The sequence below is a fragment of the Mesoplodon mirus genome (assembly GCF_964341445.2).
Source record: "Mesoplodon mirus genome assembly, chromosome: 10".
Classification (NCBI taxonomy): domain Eukaryota; kingdom Metazoa; phylum Chordata; class Mammalia; order Artiodactyla; family Ziphiidae; genus Mesoplodon; species Mesoplodon mirus.
The window spans coordinates 7,839,983-7,860,207 of NC_138986.1; the positions used below are offsets into that span (position 1 = coordinate 7,839,983).

The following is a 20,225-nucleotide window of genomic DNA, read 5'->3' on the forward strand; positions in this document are numbered from 1 at the left end:
CCTGGAACTGTCCACTATCTCCGTGGCAACGAGACACCACAGAGGGGAAGCGGAGTGGGATGAGGCCCAGGGAGGGGACACCCGGACGTGCCCAGCAGGAGGCAAGGGCCGAGGGCTGAGGGCCGGGCTGGGCAGCCAGCATTCCTTCCTGGGACGGAGAGCAGAAATCGGGAAGCCGACTCCGGCTTATCAGAGTGTGTGTTTACAGCTCAGTTATGCGACACTTTCCTTGCACAACTCAGGCTGTGCTCAGCCAGCTAACATTTTCCTTCCCTTATCAGAGTGACCTTAAGCTCTAATGACATTATCTCTTGGGAAAAACTCGTGTGCTGGCAAAGGACAGAGAAAACTTGGCGTCTGCAGGACGCCTAATATCTAAGTGACTGAGGCCCCCTGCCTGCGGAGAGGAGTGGACACACCGGGCCGGGTTCTTGTCTACGAAGTGAGAGGACGCTGTAGCAGACCCTTAAAAAGTATAACCAGCCCTTGGAAATAATCTGTTTGATAATAAACATGAGCTCTTTATTATTCCCACTCAGTGTTCATCTAAGAGTTTGGCAATTATCCAGAAAAACATGTGACCCAGGTATAAATGTAAAGCTCCAGGTTAAAAAAAAAATCAAATTAAGTTTAGAATAACAAAGTTCTGGAAATGGACACCAGTGATGCGTGCCCAGCACTGTAAATGTACTTAATGCCGCTAAACTGTACATCTAAAAATGGCTAAAATGGTAAATCTTACGTTATACATCTTCCACCACATTGTTTTTTAAAAACCAATGGGGACTATTCCCAATGACCCCGGAGCATTTTTATTTGGAGTTTTCTCTTCTGTTCTGCACTGGCTGAGGAACTCGGGCCCAAGTGCAATCTCCATCACCTTCTCCATTTCCCAGCCTTGATTTTTCATTCCTGCTTCTCTGACATATTACACACACCTCCCTCCGTGTTCACCCATTGGCCTGAGCTGCACCCAGCCTCAGTCTCCTCATCTATGAAGTCTGCTGTTTGGACTGAACCGTCTCTAAGAACTATTCTGCAGCCGTGATCCTCAGATCACCAACTCACAGGAACTATCAGGCAGGGCGGCGTCTGTACCACTCAGAGACAGAACTCAAGTCTACAGAAGACCATACAGTGTACGTCACAAACCAGCAGTAAGAGATCAGGCTTAAAGTTGAGAAAGGACAGCCACGAAAGCACCATTACCGTGCTCCTGGCCTCCTTGAGTTTGTATCACATGCTGACCTGAAGCAGAATTAAGATCAACCTTTGTCCCTGTGAAGAGACACAGAGGAACCCAAAGCAACCAAGGTCACAGGTGACGAGCGGCGCCTTCCTTACCAGGCTGCCCCTGGAACAGACGAGGTGGATCCTGGTGGTGTAGGTGGTCCGTCGCCCATCGCTGGTGGTACAGGCTGAGCCATTCACATACTCCAGGAGGAGGCTGCCGCTGTCCTCCACCGTGGGGCCCGTCTTCGCCACCCCCAAGTTGCTGATGGAGACGGTTTCAGAAAATGAACCCTGCAAACATGCAGGTCCGTTATGTTTCCCTCTGAAGAGAAAACAACTGATTTCCTCATTACTAACACAGTGGATTCTCATTATTCACAGTACTTGTGTTCTAGAAACTCGCCACAAATGCTGAATTAGTGAATACAGAACCACCGTTCGTACACAGAGGGGAAACACAGTCAGCCCTCCGTGTCCACAGGTTCCACCTCTGCAGGTACAACCAACTTCAGATCGAAAACATTCAGGGGAAAGAAATTCCAGAAAAAACAAAACTTAAATTTGCCACCAGCATCTATTAACATAGCATTTACACTGTGTTAAGTATTATAAGTAACCTAGAGGGAACTTAAGAGTGAGGATGCGTGTAGGTGTGTGCAAACACTGTGACACTGTATATAAAGGTCTTGAGCATCCTTAGATGTTGGCATCTGCCGAGATCCTGGAACCAGTCCTCTCCCCACACACCAAAGGGGACGACTGGAGGTACCTAAATGTACACTTATGTCGCACAGACTGTGATCTTGCATCCTCAAGATCCTGGTAGATTCTACTTTCTTTATTTTACAAAAGAGAAAACGAGGTTCAGACATGCTAAGTGACTGATCCAAGGCCACCCCACTAACGGGCATCAGAGGAAGGACTCAAACCCCGCCCACCGGGCCAGGAGCCAGGAGCTTCTGGCACCGCACCGCCCGCCCCTTGTGTCTCCACCCTCCCCTTGTGTCTCCACCCTCTGGCCATCTGGGTAGGAGAGCTGAGACGAGAACGCAGAGCCACGTCAGGCCACTCTGCGCACGTCCACAGAAGACCGTGAAAGCACCCGGTACTGATCTGGAGTTCCAAATCAACATGAGCAAGTAGACAACTTCGCAGATACAGAATCTGTGAATAATGAGGACTGACTGTCCTTTGAGGCCGTTGCCCCGACAAAGAGCACGCGCGCGTACGTACACGTGCACACACCGCGGGGCGCTCACCCTGAACCACCAGAGAGCGCTCGCCAGCTTCCTTTAAAACACCTCCAAGCTGCCGTGCAACAGAAGCCAGGAAAGTACATTCCCGACATGCTATTTTTAAAGAAGCACACATACCTCTTTATTTTAAGACGCACCGTGTACACGGAGCCCAGGGAAACATACCAGAGCTCCGGCAGTAACTGCATTCCATCGGATGACAAAGCGCAGTCTGCACCCTGGCGAGAGCTAACGCTTGGATCTAGTTCATCCACAGCAACTCTACCGAGCAGGTGGCCCCCTAATGAGTCCAGAAGTAAGAGCTTTTGGAAGCAAAAACTATTCTTTACAGATGTCTGCTGCTCACCCAGAGACACTTCCTCTGCTGAGTACTGTGAGCACAGGTCCCCGACACCCAGGCTTTTTAAAATTTTAAATCTGAACAATGACTCAAATACGACATCTGTGGGGGGAAGGAGAATTCACCCCGAGGCCCCTCTCCCACTCAGAGGGCTTCTCGTCAGCAGCCAGGCCTGCTTAGACCTGATAGTCCCGAAACAGCCCCCTCCACCACCAAGTCCTGGGCTCAGGAGGGGACGGCAGACTCACTTGGTCGTTTTGGTACTTCATCTGGCAAGCGGACGCGTACCGATCGCAGCCCGGCACTGGGTTCAGAGGTCGACACACATTTATGTAGTACTTCCTCCACGTGCTGTGTGCCCCGGCATTGTCCAGGGCATACCAGTTTCCTCCACGACCACCCTCGGATTTTGCTAGACTGAAATTTCAAAGGGAAATGCATGCTTTTCAAGCTGACAGATTTCGGTCCTACGATTCATTTCTAAGCAGTTAGAGAAATACTGAAGGAAACATGCCCCGCCCACCAAACTACCAAAGCCGGCACACCTCTGTTCTCGACCTCACTAAATGCAGCCCCCGGCACACCTGGAACTGGCCCCGCACCTCTGCACCGACAGGCATTGCTTTAAATGATGCGGTGAAGACTGAGGCTTTGCTGGGCGAAGACTGGTTAATCTCGCACAGGCTACAGGACCATTTCGCAGAACTCGTTCTGCTTAAAGCTCCCCACCTCGGTCCTGTACCGAGAACTAACGTGATTCCCTATCATCGGCTGAGTTGCGTGCTCACCAGCAGGGTCTAATCGACCTCAGTCAGCCCTATCTGGACTGGGGCCAGGCCAAGGGCTGGCTGACACGCCTCACCTCGAGAGATCGTACTGCTCCATCGTGGAGGGGTCAGTCACCACACACTCCAGGGGCTCCTCCGGGCAGGCGTAACTGCTGTACCACCGGAAGTTGTAGGTAGAGTTATCTTCTTCCTAATCTCAGGACGAGGGCAGACGTGGGAGGGGTGGCAGAGAAGAGTGATTGTTACACACAAAGCCGGCATTTCTAAACAGACGGGGCACAAAGCCAGCCTTTCTAAAAAGACGGGGCATTGTTTTCTAAATAAAAACCACAGGAAAGTTCACTTACTTTGCCCATCCCCTCTCATTTTATTAAAAGGAAGCTTGCCCAGCAATAAATTAAGATGCAAAGCTATCCTCTGTTAAACGGGAATATGGGATGGTTTTGATGCTTTTGTGTGTTTTGTACCCAAAACCAACAGTGTCATGGGCTGTGACTGAGGTGTACAGCCCACTGAAGCAACAGCTCAGAAAATGAATACTGCCCATGTCCTCTGGCAAATCATAGGAGATGACGATTTGCCCAGGAAACCAGACTAATAATAGCTCTCCTTCTAAATAAAAGGTCCCAGGACAGGCTCCTGTGTAAGTCCTGGGGAGCCAGATAACTTCACGGTTTATCCCCAGGGACCATCCCAGCTCCCACGTCACCTACAACAGAATCTTGTCTCGCTCCAGAAAAGTCACAAGCCCTGTCCTGACCGCTTTTTTCTCTTCCCCTGCCTTTACAAGACTGACGTTCTCTCCCTCCTTGCCCCCGTCGCTCTGCAGACACACACGCGGGCACACACACAGCACAACCCGTACCTGATATTCAGGGAAACCCACTCCAGCATCTCGATCACAGAGAAAGGTGAGCAGCGTGGATCTTGGCGTGTGCCTTTCATTATTATAGGGCGTGCCATCTTTGTAGTTCAGCTGGATCATCCCGTCATAATATGAAAGCTTAGCATTACTGCGTCCCAAGTTCCAAGACTTCTCACCACTAAAACAAATAAACAAATGTCTCTCGGGAAAGATACCAAGACCAGAAGCTCTGTGATGCTGCGATGCTGAAGGAAGCGCCGGGGACAGTGTAGGGGGTGGCAGCGCCGGGACCGTGGTTAGGATCTCAGCGCAGCGGTGGGGCGAGGGCAATCCCACCCCACACCAGACCCAAATCCACGCTCAGCGCGGCTGGTTTAAGGCACAGCTCCCTGGACTAACACAACGCTGAAAGGAGAAGCGTGTACTTAAGTCCATCTAACAACTGAGAAGTGCCGACTACACAGAAGTGAGGCGCTGCACGATTCCACTTCCTGTCCTGCTCCTTCTCTGCGAAACGAAAACCCCCAGCAGCATCCTCTGGTTTTCAGTCCAGGTCTTCCCAGAGTTTACACACTCGTCATAAAGCAAAGATGTCAGCAGACAACACACCTACTCCAGAATAAAATACCTGTGAGCACGAGATACCTAACGGAAGACCGGGAACTGGGAACAGTCACTTGCCTTTTTGACACCTGACAGGCTCCCGTGTCCGGCTGGCAGGAGCCCACGGACACCGCACCACACACGTTGATGTAAAACTCGTACTTCTCCGTCTCAACTTTGTAGGCACCATTCTTCTTTGTGAGAGGCGACAAGTCAAAAGAAAACCCTAAAAAAGAATCAAGACCATCCCAGGTCAGTGAGACCACAGCGAAGAAGAGCCCCCTCAGCTCCTGGCCTCCAGGAGAAGCTCGCGGCCAGGCCTGCCCAACGGCTGGGACGGGAGCTACCAGGACCGCCATCACCAACACTTTCCCCTTGGAGACAGGTCCCCCATCACCACGCCCCTTCTGCCGCATTCACCGAAGACCCACGTCAGAGCCCAGAACTCTGGGTGAATAAACAACCAGTGTGTTCAAAGTGGGACAACCACAATACAACGGCCGTGAAAAGTCAACGGTGCTGGGTTTCCTGGCCAGAAATTCATGTGAAAAGCCTTTTCAAACATGATCTACTTCCTGTGCTCCTCAGGTTTTGCGATCAGCAAACCTACCTCGACTTTGAATATGACAGGTTTTTCATTATCTCAGATAAGCCTGAAACACCAGATTTTCAGAGTTTTGGTCAAACAGTATTCATATAATTCGAACACAGATTATCTCTGAAACACTCATAGAAAATGTTAAGAACAAAACAAAAACAAGCTAAGCAGGTGCAGGCTCGCCTGCCCCACGAGGCGCTCGGACACACACCTGCCTGGGAGTCGAAGACGGTGCAGTTGTCCCCCTCGGTCCTGGACAGCACGCAGGCCGCCGCCGTGTACCACTCAAACTCGTAGAAGCAACCGTCCACCCCAGAAGTTCTCAGCACTGGGGCACTTTCTAAATCACCTGCCAGTGGGGAAGAAAGACCCATCACTGATCCGGTCTCAAAAAGCTTCCCCTGTTCTAAATACACTCCTACAAATGCCGATCTGACGCCCCTAGAGTGGTCAAACCTTTGGAGACAGAAAGGACAAGGCTGGGGGCCAGGGCTGGGGGGCAGTCTGTGTTTAATGGGGACGGAGCTTCAGTTTGGGAGGACGAGAACGTTCTGGAGATGGATGGTGGTGTAAACGTATTTAAGGTACAATGTAAATGTAAGGTGCTTAATTGCCACTGAACTGTGCACTCAAAAATGATTAAAATGGTGAATTGCATGTTACATCTATTTTATCGCAATTCCTTTAAAACGATAAATCTTATATCATGTGTATTTTACCACTTTAAAAAATTAAAAAAACAAAACAAAACAAAAAACTGTCCTGGTCCTTGAACTTATCCCACAGCTGGGAATTTATCCAAAGGAAATTTCCCAACAAGAGGTAGAGAGGATATGTCACAGCACAATCACCAATACTGGAAACATGCTATTAACCCAACAATAGGGAAAATGCTTAAAAATAGTAAAACCAAGCCATTCGCAACAAGGAAGCCCCTAACAGTTATAAACACAACAGTGAAACCTAAAAGAGTCTTCACAAAATACTATGTTTTGAGGAACATAAAAATGTGTGGATCTGCATAGACCTTGACCCTGAAAAACAAGGTGCATTGTGTGTATCGACGCCGAGGTCACGGACAGTGTTTTCAAGCACTTGTGATGCTCCCCCCTCGGAGGAAGTGGAGCGGCCTCCACAGCAGCCTGCACCAGGCCTCAGGAAGAGGAAGCCGTGCCAGGAGCATAACTCATCTGGAAAACTGCAGCACGACCCCCCTGGACGCCATATGGTTTCTCCATCGCTGCGCTGGGGCTGGGGAGGGGGGTCGAGTCCGACGGACCAACACTAATGCTTCTGGAGCCTCCGCGCTTGGCCCGAGCCCACGCTGCCTCGTCACCCAGGCAGGGGCCGGCAGCAGACCGAAGACTAAAGAATGCGGCTGCCGCTGGGGAAGCCCACGAAGGCGCCGCGCGTTTGTAACGTGTACCTGGCTTGCACACGAGTGTTATATTTGTGTGTATTTTCGTGCCGCCACACTCATCACCATCTGAGTAAGAGAGCTGAATGTGTCCTTTCTCTCTTGTGGGAGAAGAAAGAAATTTGCCCAGATTTTTACTTCCGTCCTTATCTGGAAAAGAGAAAAGAAAAGGGAAAAAAACAGGAGACGTGATTAAAAATGATAATGACACAGACGAAGAGGGACCAGAAATGAGCCGAGACCCCGCAGGTGTTCGGAGGGTCAGTGGGTTTCTCTCGAGTGACAAGTTTGGCAGGGCAGTCAGTGGCAGCCACACTGAGGACCCCAAGGGCACCTTCAGGCTTAGGAGGAAAGCCCGAGAGTGAATAAACAACATCCTCTGAGGGCACAAGAGGCAGAAAGGCAAGAACGCACGTCACACCACCCGGAAAACAACACTGTTCCCCCATTTGCGGGGCCCTCAGCTCTCCTGAGACACGAGGCCTGTCGAAACCGAGGGGGCAGCATTTATTTGTCCCATGACCAAAGCAGAAACTAATTAAACCTGTTCAGCCAGCCAAAAACGTGACCACTTATTTCTTGGTTCAGTGAACTTTTACTGAAGGTCTGTCTCAAGTCCTTCTTAAATAAAGGCAGGGACATGGCTGGACCTGCTTTTAAAAGACACACCACGCAGTCTGAATCCTGGGAGAATTCCTAAAATCCAACCTGGGTTCACAATCCCTCAGCTAATGCTTGTAACAGATTCCAATTACTGTCACCGCCTGTCGTTTTCCAGGGGAGTCTTAAGTGACAAACAACTAATATGCTATAAACACTTACATCCAACTGAGAAGTCGCAACCAACACAGTTACAGCAAAAGGAACCCAAGGGGTCCAGTGCTCTCACACGAGGCTACGAGACACCACTGGCCTGAAGCCGTAATGCTTGAACAATTCCAGGCAGAAAGGTTGTTAAAAATCAAAATCAGTTCTACACGAGCACGGGCAATGCTCCTCCACAGGTGACGGAGCGGAAAGGTAACCAGTTCCCCCCACCCGCTGCCTCCCGTTTCCAGTGAGGCCACATCAGAAGGCTTCAGCCAACTTCAAGACACCCGAGTGCACCAGTTCCCTACATTTGAGTCATTAAACTCTTTTCTTCACCATCCTTTATACGCTGAACCCACAGAAAGGAGGCTGAGATAAACCACAGGAAGAACTTCTAATTCACTCCAACCTGGGTGCAGCCGGGCTCCGCGTTACCTACAGGCACAGGGCGTCACTCACCCACAGCGCACACGGCCGCGTCCTCGGGGCAGCCCCTCGCCCGGCCCTTCTGCAGGACCCTGTGGCAGATGTTAATGAAGAAATGCTTCTTTTCTGGTTCCCTCTGGCTGCCATCCACGGCTTCCCAATTCTGTTCCAGTTCTGTAACCAAAAAAAAAAAAAAAAGAGTCTTCCAGCCAAAGGCAGTGATTATTTCTCTGTGAGTCACACCATAAATGGTGATTAAGCGGAAGGTAAAGGCCTGAAGCTCACCAGGCCTGTGGTTGCTAGACATCAGGCACTCACGTTTCTGGACCCAGCAGGCTGAGGGCACACAAACTCAGTGAAAATCTCAAGCCTGTCTTGAATGTGACAGAAACGAGCCAGCCCCGAACAGCTCCTCCGAAGAGGCTTAAGTGGGGGTGGGGGGGCTGCCAGAGGATTAAACAGCAAAATTCTCCCAAGCCCCAAAGTCTGAAATCAGAAACTGAAAAGCAAAGCCAGACGCCAGGCCGGACTTGAGATGCCACTGGTGACGCATCTGCCTCCAGACCACAGATAAGGCAGACCTGGCCCAGGGCTCAGTGCTCAGTGCCCCCGGAAGATAAACAAGATACGTGTGGTCCCTTAACTCAAAGCGTTCATGACTCAGTCGTGCATGAACAGAAGAAAATCCGTGGAAGGTAGAAGGAACACAGGCTGAGAGCAGACAGCAAGTCAAAGGCGGACCATCCCCAAACAGCCCCCAAAGGCATCACTGGAACCGCGTGGGAAGGTGGACACACAGATAGTGAGGATGCGTCTTGTGCGGACTGGACACTGGGGTTTAAAAGGAAAATCCCGCATCGCTGGTAACACAGCGACTACACACCGGTGTCAATAACCGGGAAGGACTCACGGCCGACCACGCAGTGAACAAGGACAAACACTGTCCTGAAAGCTGTGGCTGGGTTGGGGAGGGCTGAAGAGCGTTCAGGCAGGAGGACTTCTTTAAACTATCAGGGAAGGATGTGAGCTCTCACCTCACAGCTTCCTTAGATATCTGGGTGCAAACGCTACACAAATAACCTGGGTCCCAGAGAACCGGAGAGGTGGCCCAAGTCGGCTGAGTACGAATGCATCTCTGCATCCTCGCAGATCCTAGGATCTGAAACCACCACTCAGTTTACTGTAAGAAAATTGGGGGGCGGGGGTGTAACTTGCTCAAGTAAACACAGCTGGATGCGGCAGAACCGGGCCTCAAACCCGGGTCTGAGTGGAGGTGAGAGCTCTTCCCGCTCGGCAGACAGAAATCCAGCCTCTTGGCCAGGGCACAGACTGTAACCACGGCACCTGCCCCAGGGCTCAAAGGTGCTGAACCAGGAAAGCACCGAGACGGTTATTCCCCGGGCAATTCGCTGCCCGACAGCATCTATAGTGGGGCTCGTGTTCAAAGGAGAGCGTTCCAGCACCCCACGAAGGAGGAATTCTCCTTCTTATGTGATGCTTTCCCAAGCAGCTGGGACTATGAACACGTGAGTAATCGTTCCAATAGTAGCTGGTGACTACGTGACTTCAGGCCATTCTCCGTCTTGTGTATTATTCCACTTTACAGAGGCAACTTGCTTCTATCTATGCCCAATTCCAGGGCTGCTAAAAGGGTGAAACTAGAAATCCCCACCTAGATCTGGTTATCCCTGTTGGGTGGCCCCACGCTTTTTGTTCAGTCTTCTGTGCCCCCTGCTAAATTCCAAGGCCCGGGGGGTAGGGGTCGTGCTCGCCGGGTTTTGCTGCCGTATCCCCGACACCTCATCCAGCCCCCGCCAGCAACAAACACTCCGCAAGCCTTGGTTCACAGGACAAATAAATTAACCTCCACGGGTCTTCACCGTGAGCCAGCCCCTGTGACAGGTCCCACATCCCACCTCCTTTCAGCCTCACAAAAGAATCTGAGGTTGGTCAGGGAATGCAAATCCTGATTTAGAGACAGGAAAGAGGCAGTGAGACGGGGCGGGGGGCGGGGGGGACGACATACACCTGTCAGCCCAGGTGTGCAACCCTCTGGGCCTCACAGTCTCTGTGTTAAGTGGGAACACTGCCTGCTGGAAGGCTGTTCTAAGAGCTTAAACTCTTTTTAACTGAGCTGTGACTGACACATGACACGCAGCGGTTGTAGGTGTACAGTATGATTTGATGTATGGATATACTGCGCAAAGACTGCCTCAGCAAGTGCACTTAACGACCATTACCACACAGAGGCGCCAATCTTCGTGGGGATTTTGACAACTTTTAAGATGTACCCTCTTAGCAACAAAAGTTTAAAAAAAAATTTTTTTTTCCTAATCACAAAGCACAAGGCCTGGCACACAGAAGGCACTTGGCCGTTTTTACTGAACTACGATAAGATGAGCCCAAGGTATTCCAAGTAGAAAACAGTAACGCCGACCTCAAATTCAGATATCTCGCCTCCTGATCCAGTGTCCTTTCTGATCATTCACACTGCTCCGTGAGAAGCGGGGAAAGGCCACGATACAGTTAGTTGACAAGGAAAACAGGAACAGCATCTCCAAACGTACTCGTGGGAAAGAGGCGAGAGAACGTGCTCGAGCGGGCGGTGGGCCTACCTGAGTGCCGGGCCAGGGCCGACAGGTCGAAGCGCTGCTTCCCGTCGGAGACGCCGCAGAGCAGAGCCTCCTTCTCGTCCACGCAGGCATACTTCGTGTCCCACGTGAAGAAGTAGGAGCAGTCCACCTCCCCGGTGAACACGGGGGCCCCTCTCCCGTTGTTACCTGTGCCGCATCAAAAGGAAGAAAGCACCCATGATGTGACCAAAACCCAGGAACGCCCCAGGAGCAGAGACAGCAAACAGGCCACCCATAGCAGCTGTGCAGGCAAACAAGTTCCGGGCTCAAACCCAGAGATCAGAGTGGCTTTACTGCGCTTCACACAACCTAAACCCTGCAGGGCAGGCCTGTGTCCCTTTCATCTCGGTGGGATGGTCTCAAGAGGACAGAAGCCTGTTTGCAGCGGGGTGGGAGCCCCAGGCAGCGCCCGGCTGCTCAAGGGCTGCGGTCGGTCTCCGAGAGGCTCATAAACACCAAGCCAGAACAGGGAGTCACCCAAAGGGGGGCAGAGATCAGGGCTCCAGTTCCAGAGGAGTGCCACTGGCTTAATGATGTGAGTGTGAGCAGGACAAGTTCCCCAGGACTCGCCCCTAAAATGAGCACGGAAGAGGGATACGGTCTGCAGCCGCTCCCAGCTGAAGGGCGCTGAGGTTTAGTAACCTCGCCCCGAGAGGGGCCAGCATCCCAGATCCTGGGGACTCTGGCACGCGTGGGTCTCTGACACCCCACTCCAATCAGCTTGAGGGAGCCCCACGGGGTTCTCAACCGTGAGCCCTCCCGGCTCAGCTCCGCTCTGCAAGCCAGGCCTTCATGTGCGGCTTCCGCGTCCACGTAGCCTGGGATTCGGCAAACTCTGCTGACTTTTCCCGTGCCAGAGATTCTACCCCCTCGCCTTTCCGAGCTAGTGCACCGCTGGCACTTAGGTCCGTTTTCCGCCCCTTGATGGTTTAACGATCCTCCTCTGGACCTCCGACGTGATTTACCTTTCTTGGGGTTTAGGGCCCTGAAGTGCACATTGTTCTAACGGAAAGGGAAATAAGATTCTGTACCAAGGGCGAATGCTGTTTCAATTGCAACTTCTAGTGACTCTTTAATATTACAAACATCATAATTATAACACCAGCGACAGCGGCTAAGGCACACGGAGCACGAGCTGAGGCAGGCACCATGCTAAGCACCGAGCCCTCCACAGGGGCTGGATGCAGAGAACAGGCTCTGTGTTAGGTACTTGACATACATTCGCGTATTTCAACCGTGAGATCCTACGACACAGGGACGCTCTTAGTCCCATTTTGCAGATTTAGGGGGGCTAAATAATTTGCCTATGGCTTCACAGCTAGAGGGCAGAGGAGCCAGAAATCAAACCCAGACGGTCTGGCCCCGGAGCCAGACTCATAACCACAAGGCAAGACTTTCCTGCGCTACTGTGTGTCTTTGGTTTGTTTTCCTTTTTTTTTTTTTTTAGTAAGTCCTCTAAGCCATTCTCTTTTAAGAACCAGTGCTCCCAACGTCCCTTCCGACAGCACCCGCTCTAGCTGGGGGTCCGCCGTGCCCTCCACCGAGGGAGCAGTGAAGCTGCTTCGCCTCTTTTCAACATGCTCCCCACCCCTGCTCCTTCAAGCTTTACATACAGTTTAGTCCCATTGGATTGGTATTTCACTGTTCAGAAAAGATCTGTGTTTCCTGAAAACTTGATGCATTCAGTGTTTTTCTTTTACCAGATAAGTTTACAGACGATTAAATAATACTATGAATGGTTCCAGGGTCCATTCCTACACAGGAGCTACATTTGCATCTGAAACTTACTAATGATCTGCTGGGGGAGCCCATTTTAAATAAAAGGAGAGCCCATTTTAAATAAAATTTAAATAATCACTGGCATGCACCCTACCTGCATTCTTATTTAATTCCTCGAAGAATTTTCAGAGAATAGTAAAGGAAGTCTCCTCACTACCAAACCACGCTGTTTATTTAAACACAATGGCCTTGCCTTCAGGACCGCTATGCCCTACGGTTTCCACCCACCAGCAGGATGAGGATGACTTTCTGTAATCTCTCCATCAATCTCAATCCTGAAAGCTTCCTGGCTCTCCAGGCTCCAGCACGTTCCCCAGCACACCCTTTACGTGTCCTGGGGGTACGTGGATTCTGCGCCAGCTGAAGGCAAAAAGTGGACCCTCCCAGTGAAACCAAGCTCCTGCCTGAGCAGCAGGCGGCTGCCCCATCCCCCCACCGGCTGCCCCAGCCCCCCACCGCTCTGGGACAGAAACCCATGCTGCCTGCTCACCAAACCGGTTTATCTTTCCCTCTAGGCCCACGGCTAAACTGCACTTCCTGCCTCACTGCCTTTGAGGTTGGGCCATGCCTCTTAGTTCTGGTCCATTAAAAAAACTGCTGTTCCCATTCTGCAGAGTCCTTGGAAGCCACGTCCACAGACAGCAGCAACACGAGGTGGAAAATGCAAAGGTCCCCAGATGACCACGTGGAGCACAGCCCCCTAACGCCTGCACGGAATTAAAGAAAATAAGTCTTCAGCGTGATCATGAGTCACCTGAATCTGTGGACAGTTTTTTACTGGCCTATGCTAACACCCCTCTCCTCCCCGCAAAACGGTCTAATGTCCTTATGTGACAGCATCACCAATAATCAGGTATCACATTACATCAAACTAGATATACGTTATTGAAACAAATGGTAAAATATATATATATTATGGACAAAAAAATAAACTTATGCACCTCTGTGTCTTGAAATGCATGAAACCCTAGATTCAGAAGCATAAATAATTCCTGGAGATCCAAGTTGAACTATAAACCACATTTCATAATATTCCATAGCCAATCAACACCCAATTCAACATGCAAAAATACATTATTACATTGAGCCAATAAACACAGAATCCACCAAGGGGTTTTCTCTAAAAACTCTAAATTCAAATTCAAACAAGGTAATAATGAAATAACTTTAGCGTACATAGAGTATAGTACCTACAGTTGGCTCCAGATCACAGAGCTAGAGGAGTCTTAAATATTTCATAATCCAGCTCCAGCCTGAGAGTAGGCTCAAAAACATCTCAAGTCTCTGGATCTGGTCTCCGTGTCCCAATCACAATGACATGAGTCCTCAGGATTAAGGCCCTGGCTATTAGTTTTGCCAGGCCTGATAATGGCCCTGAGGTTACGTGAAGGAATGTCCTTTCCTGCCGTTTGGGTGGAGTGTTCCGATCCACTGGTAACGTGACAGAGCATATAAATATGAGGCAAGTTTGGTGAAACATTAACGGCCGTTAAGCCTGAGTGGTGGGTGTGTAAGTTTTCACTCTAACGTTCTTTCTACTTGTATATTTGAACACTTGTATGACAAAAAGGAATAAAGGAAAAACAAATGGCCTCCCCTATTTTTTCCCGCCTCAGCCCCCTTGGGCTCTAGCTTCCTGGCACGACTCCTGGATGTCCATCCCTCTTCCCTGGGAGCCCCTGACCACGGGCCCTTCTCAACATCCTCCTCGTCTGCTGGGATCTTTCTGGATCACTGTTCCATCCTCCCAACATGCCCAAATGAGATCAGTGCATTCCCAGAGATCGCAGCCAAGTCATTTATAAGAAGTGCAGACAGACCAGGGCCAAAGGAGGTGGCGACAGGACAGAGGGAGCCTCAGCCCACACAAGTCGCCCACCGCAGAGCAGCCCAGCAGCAGGGGAGTCGGGAGACCCGGGCGGCCCGAGCGCCTGAGGGTCTGGGGACTTGGGATGAGACGGAGGCTGCATTTCCCAGGGGCCTGGACACAGAGTAGAAGGGGTGGACTTCAGAGAGGGTCTCCTACGAGCCTGGAAGAGGTGAGGATGACGGAAGAAAGATGGAGAATCTGGGGAAGGCAGGGTGGGCATTCAAACCAAAGGGAGATGGATCCAAAGGCCACGCCCAAGCCAGATGCACGGCCACCCCTGCTTAGTCCCTTCACGCTGATCTCTAGATAAAGTCCAGCTCCTCCGCAGGACACACGAGCTTTGCACAATGTCGCTCCACCTCTTCCTTAGCCATGGCTTGGACACCCAGCTCTGACCTGCTCACAGCTACCCAAATTCCCACCTCTGCGTGAGCTGTTTGTTCCTCCTGCCACAGAGACCAGCCCCCATGGCCACACGGCTTCTGCGCCCGGCTTGCCCCTACTGTCCTGCAGGGCTCCCTCACCCAGCACCTCCTCTCAAGTGCCTCGGTCCTCGGGGGCACCCAGACCCCAGACCCCTGACCTCAGTGCCTCCCTCCTGATAAAGGCCCAGGTGACAGACCTGGCCAGGCACCCGCAACCTGCCCGTGTCCGCCTGCACTACGGTCATCACCGCCCTCACCTCTCTCTCTGCTTCTGGTGTGTAAATGCCCGGGGAGCTCTCCGCCATCACAGCATCCCTAGGCTTCGCAGGGTCTGAGCAAACAGGTACTAATAAAATGTGTTCAACGCATCAACTGAGAACATGCCTCCAACGTGGGCTCGGAGCGCACGTGGCGGGGGAAGGGGGCTGAGAACAACGGTGACGACGGCCGGCGGAGCCAGGAGTCAAGGGGCGTCCTGCTGTGAGGTGTCCCTCCTGCTTCAGCCCAGGTGATCCTCTGCCGGCTCTCCGGGCAGGTGACCAGCGCTCGGCGGTGGTCGCCACCCCTCCTGCCTGCCTCCACCACCAGACCCGCTTCTGGAGCACAGCTCCCGTCACGCACAGCTGCCTCCCCCAGGCCCCGCAGTGAGTCACGCAGGAACCTGCCCCGTGACCAGATGGTTAAGAGCTCTACCATAGAAACGCACAAAACAAACAGTGAGGGGCCAGGAGACCCTCAGGGGTGGGGCGGCCGTGCGAGGCTGTGCCGGCTGTGCGGAGGGGGCCAGACCCAGGCGGCTCCCAGACCAGAGCTCTGTGCAGGGGCTCGGCCGGCTTGCGGGGCACCTGGGGTCACAGCTTGGGGATCCACTGATGGGGCGGCTCTCTCACGATGTTGGGATCCCATCACCTCTCAAGGGATGCAAACCGTGCTCAGAATCTCTGAGATACAGACGGCAGCGCGGCTCTGTGAAATGCCAGTGCCACTGTGACTTCAAGGTAGCCTCTCCGAGTCACTCAGAAAAACCAAACATTCTACTTAAAGTTGCCCTGGGGTCTCTCGAGATCCCCAAATCCCACCTCTACAGCAGGGCCACCATTTGCAAAAAGGGTCACCTAGAAACTCATTTCCTAAAAGAAGAGTTGTTTAGTGACAACCCATCAGAAGGTGGTGAGTAAACCCAGACTGCCGGCTATGAACGCACTCCATGATAGCAAAAATTCAGGACAGAGAGGCTTTCCCAGCGAGCCTGATGTTGGGCCCAGTCCCCAAACAAACAGAAAACGGAAACAAGACGTGTGTGTCAGCCGTTGGCACGGCGGGGTGGGGTACTCCTACCCGCTACGACAGAGGGGGCCTCAAAGGGGCCATGTCTGCAGGAGGACGTGTGACCACCCCACTCAGCGCTCCACGTTTCCACGGACCCCGCCCACCCATGCAGATACATGGCTGACCCAGGGCGCACTCACCCGCAGTCTGATTGCACTCGAAGTTGATGATGCTCATCCGCTGGAAGCCGGAGCTGCATGCATCGCCCCCGAAATATACCAAGGTGAGGTCTCCGTCTGAGTACCTAGGTTTTTGTAATACACACACGCAGACGTTTGGTAGAACCAAGAAAGAAACTTGAATCTTTAAACATTTCTACAGTAAGCCTTCGCATACCGTGCACAGATCAGCACCGACACAGAACAGCGAGCCCTCTCATCGGCTGGGGAAGAACCGTCTACAGGAAATGAATTCCGAATGGACGGGCTTCTCGTCCTCTTACTTCAAAGTAAGAACTGGCTGGGGAAAGGCACTGACGGTTTTGCTAGGACCGTGAGGACTCTTCCGCTCTCATTTTTGGATTTTGTACAAAATAAGTCATGCCCAAGAAGACACAGCTTTTCCAGCAACTGCCATAAAAAGTCTGACCTGAGGGATCCTGGTCCCTCAGGTCAGAGACACTACATTTTGATAAAGCTTTTGTGAAGGTAACTACCGAGGTAAAGGTCACGAGAATTGTGATCAATGCGTTTTCCTAGTTGTTCAACACTTGTGTGTGATGCCAATGGTGTTTCAGATTCTCAAACCGCCAGAGAAAAATCAAAACTCCTCGGAAACGTAAATTGTAAACTACAAAAGCCAAATCAACTAATGACACAGCTTTCCTACAGTACGGTTCCCTACAAACAACAGATTATAAAGCGAACCATATTAAAGAAACATTCTTACTGTAAAGCCAGGAAAAACATCCACCTGGTCAGGGACAAACGGCACTTGCCTGACTCATGCAGGAAAATCATGCCAGCTTAACTGATTTCCCTGTGCTTTGCGGAAAATGGAAGGAGAAGGAAGGCAGGGGAGTATGTTATGTTTCACAGAAACACGCACGATGCACTTAAAGTTAACGTGAAGGCCGTACGCACCGAAGGGTTTGATTCTGGAGCTTCCCTGCCACTTTGACTTGAGTGTTATCTGACTTCTTCACTTGGCAAACTGCAGCATCTTTCTCACCACAGATGTGTGCTTCAGTTCCTCCACAGACATGCAAATGAAAGACATATTCCTCTCCCTCTGCAGTATAGTACGAGGAGTTTGAAGCTGAGGAAAGGGGGATAAACAAGAAGAGGCTCTGTTACGCATCAAACTTGAAACGCCCACCCCCGGGCAGGGGGAGCTCGGCCCCTGGACTCTTATTCCCTCTCCCACCTCCCGGCCCCCAGCCACCCACTCACCTCCGAGCTGGCTGAGCGGCTGGAGGTCAATGGCAATGTCGTGCTGCTCGCTGCTCAGAGAGCAGCTCCGACTTTCCAGGTAATCCCTGTGGCAGGCGTACTCGGTGATCCACTCGATTTCAAAGCGGCAGTTGGATTTCGCCGTGAGCTTGGGAAGGGTGCCCTATCATGAACGAGGTGAAAGGAACAGAATTACTTCTTTTCATGAAGCTTAAATGCAGATGTTTCTATGCTTCTGAAAAGCCAAAGGTATGTTATTGGGGTTTGACATTTTTCTGTTTCCTCCGACTGCATTTCCTTGGAACCCTTCCAGTCCCTTCCAGAGTCATACGCAAGCGTCAGCCTGTGAGCCCGCCCTGAACACGGTATCACCCGCCCACCACGCCCCTGGCAAGCAGTCATGATGTGTGAAGGGCCTGTGGTCCATGTACTCCTTTCAGTCACAGGTGAATCACGGTATCACCCACCCACCCCCGCCCCTGCCCGCTGGGTGGACATCACTGAGCCTGCATGCATCTGGGGAGATGGTCCCTAACCCCTTTCCACGGGAACGTCCATGGCTCTCGGGCACACTTCACCCGTATTCAAATCTGTTCCTGCCCCTGGGTGAAGCCAGGGTATCACCCACCGCAAACCCGGATTCTGGGAAGGATGCCATGAAGTCACTGTTCACTGGGGTGCAGTGCCATCTTCTAACCTTCCCTGGGAGAAAACGGCTCACTGGCCTTAGCATCAGGAGTAGCTGTGCTGATTCCAGGCCCCTCACTCTGCAAACGTCTACTAAGCACCTGCTACGTGCCAGGCACGGGACTAAGTGCCGGGTTTACCGTCACATGATTAGTAAGGTGTAGAGCTGCAGTCCAGCCCTGACTACTGACTCAAAATCTATGCTTTAACCCCTTGGCTCAGAGCAGTCAGACATGCATACAGTGATGTGGACCAAGTGCTGAGTGAGAGAAGCTGGACACCACACGCTGTGTGACTCCACTTGTGTGGGATGTCAGGAAAGGCGAGACAGAAAGGTGGTCCACAGCTCTGCCAGGGCTGGGGGGAGCAAGGGGGTGATGGCAACCGGGCACCAGGCTTCTCTGGGGTGACGGAAAAGTTCTAACACGGACCATGGCGATGACTGTGCAATTGTGTTAGTACACTAATAACCGTTAAATTGTACTTAAAACAGGTGTATTTTTATAGTACGTAAATTCAATAAAATCCTTTTAAAAAGATCTGTGTGGCAAGGTGAATGTTTCCTCAAGTTCCAGCTCCTAAAAGCATTCAACGAGCCAGTGGAAATTCTTCAGTAAACCTTCAAGTATTAGGGGGTCCAAGCCCACGTCACCCAAGTTCTTCCCAGGGAACAGTCAGGCTGGAAACAGAACCCTTAGCTCCACTGACAGCCACCAGCCCAACGGCCTCGCATCCCATGGAGAACAGAGGGGAACTCTCCATTCTCTCCCTCGTGAGAGTGTGAAATGATTTCTCACTGAATGCAGCCCAAGTAAGAAAGGGAAACACTAAAACCACTGCCGGCTTAGAACATCTCATCAGGCTCAAAAGATTTTGATTCACATCTGTAGGATGGATAGTATAAATAAACAGTCCTCAGTATCACGTTCAGGACTAACGCTGATTACTGGTCAGTCGGGTCTCTGCTGAGCTGACATCACGCGACCCTAGAAGTCTGGGGACAACAAATGGAAAGCTGGCTGGACTGCACTTCTGTCTCCATACACCACCCCTACACACGCGCACACACACACACACACACACACAAAACAGGCCAGTTGCCAGCCAGAAACCAGAGCAAATTCCACGTTTGTTTGGGGGGAGGGGAGGACATTCTTTGGCAAAAGAATTCAGCTCCTCCTACTTCATTCTACAAGGAGAAGGCAGAAATAAATTGGAGGAAAGCCCTACCCTTCCTCCCTGGGGATGTCTCCCCTCATCAGCACGGCATCTGCGAAGACACTTAAGCAGCAGTGGACCGGTGAGACACCACTGGGCACGGGGCCCAAGGACACCCCAGACGCAGGCCCTACCCTCAAGGAGTTTACAACCGCACTAGAATTGAGTAAACAGCCAGAGGACAGGGTAGTCAATCTGCCTGGGAGAGTGCGAGGGGGGAGGGGGCGGGGGGGGGAGGCAGGCAGGCGACGGGGTGACACGCTCCACTCTGAGTTGGCAGGAACCTCCCTTCTGGCCCTAATTCTCCTACACTGGTACCCATCCCCGGAACCTCAGCTGCTGGCCCGAGCCATTTCTGCCAGGTCTACATACCATCTGTACTACTCCTTTCTTACTATGTTTCTATAAACCAATTGGCTATTTTTACCTTGCCTCATCTGAAGCAATAACAGATGTGAAATCACAGGTTTAGGATGATACATACAGTCTTTTCAAATATTCATTCCAACCAGCATCGCTCTACAATTTTTTACAATCTGTCTATGAACCACTTAATA

The 20,225-nt window shown here is 51.6% G+C and overlaps 1 protein-coding gene across 1 annotated transcript in view; it reads right to left on the minus strand.

Annotated features, from left to right (window-relative positions):
* Window positions 1-20,225, minus strand: part of IGF2R (insulin like growth factor 2 receptor) — a 109,570-nt gene that overhangs the window by 48,430 nt on the left and 40,915 nt on the right. Inside the window, exons 8-19 of the mRNA XM_082633713.1 lie at window positions 17,764-17,926; window positions 17,455-17,629; window positions 16,513-16,616; window positions 10,952-11,116; window positions 8,370-8,510; window positions 7,110-7,250; window positions 5,895-6,032; window positions 5,164-5,311; window positions 4,483-4,660; window positions 3,692-3,807; window positions 3,078-3,246; window positions 1,345-1,524 (exon numbers count right to left, since the gene is read on the minus strand). Coding sequence (XP_082489839.1) covers window positions 1,345-1,524; window positions 3,078-3,246; window positions 3,692-3,807; window positions 4,483-4,660; window positions 5,164-5,311; window positions 5,895-6,032; window positions 7,110-7,250; window positions 8,370-8,510; window positions 10,952-11,116; window positions 16,513-16,616; window positions 17,455-17,629; window positions 17,764-17,926 — 1,818 coding nt within the window. The remainder of the gene's footprint in view (window positions 1-1,344; window positions 1,525-3,077; window positions 3,247-3,691; window positions 3,808-4,482; window positions 4,661-5,163; window positions 5,312-5,894; window positions 6,033-7,109; window positions 7,251-8,369; window positions 8,511-10,951; window positions 11,117-16,512; window positions 16,617-17,454; window positions 17,630-17,763; window positions 17,927-20,225) is intronic.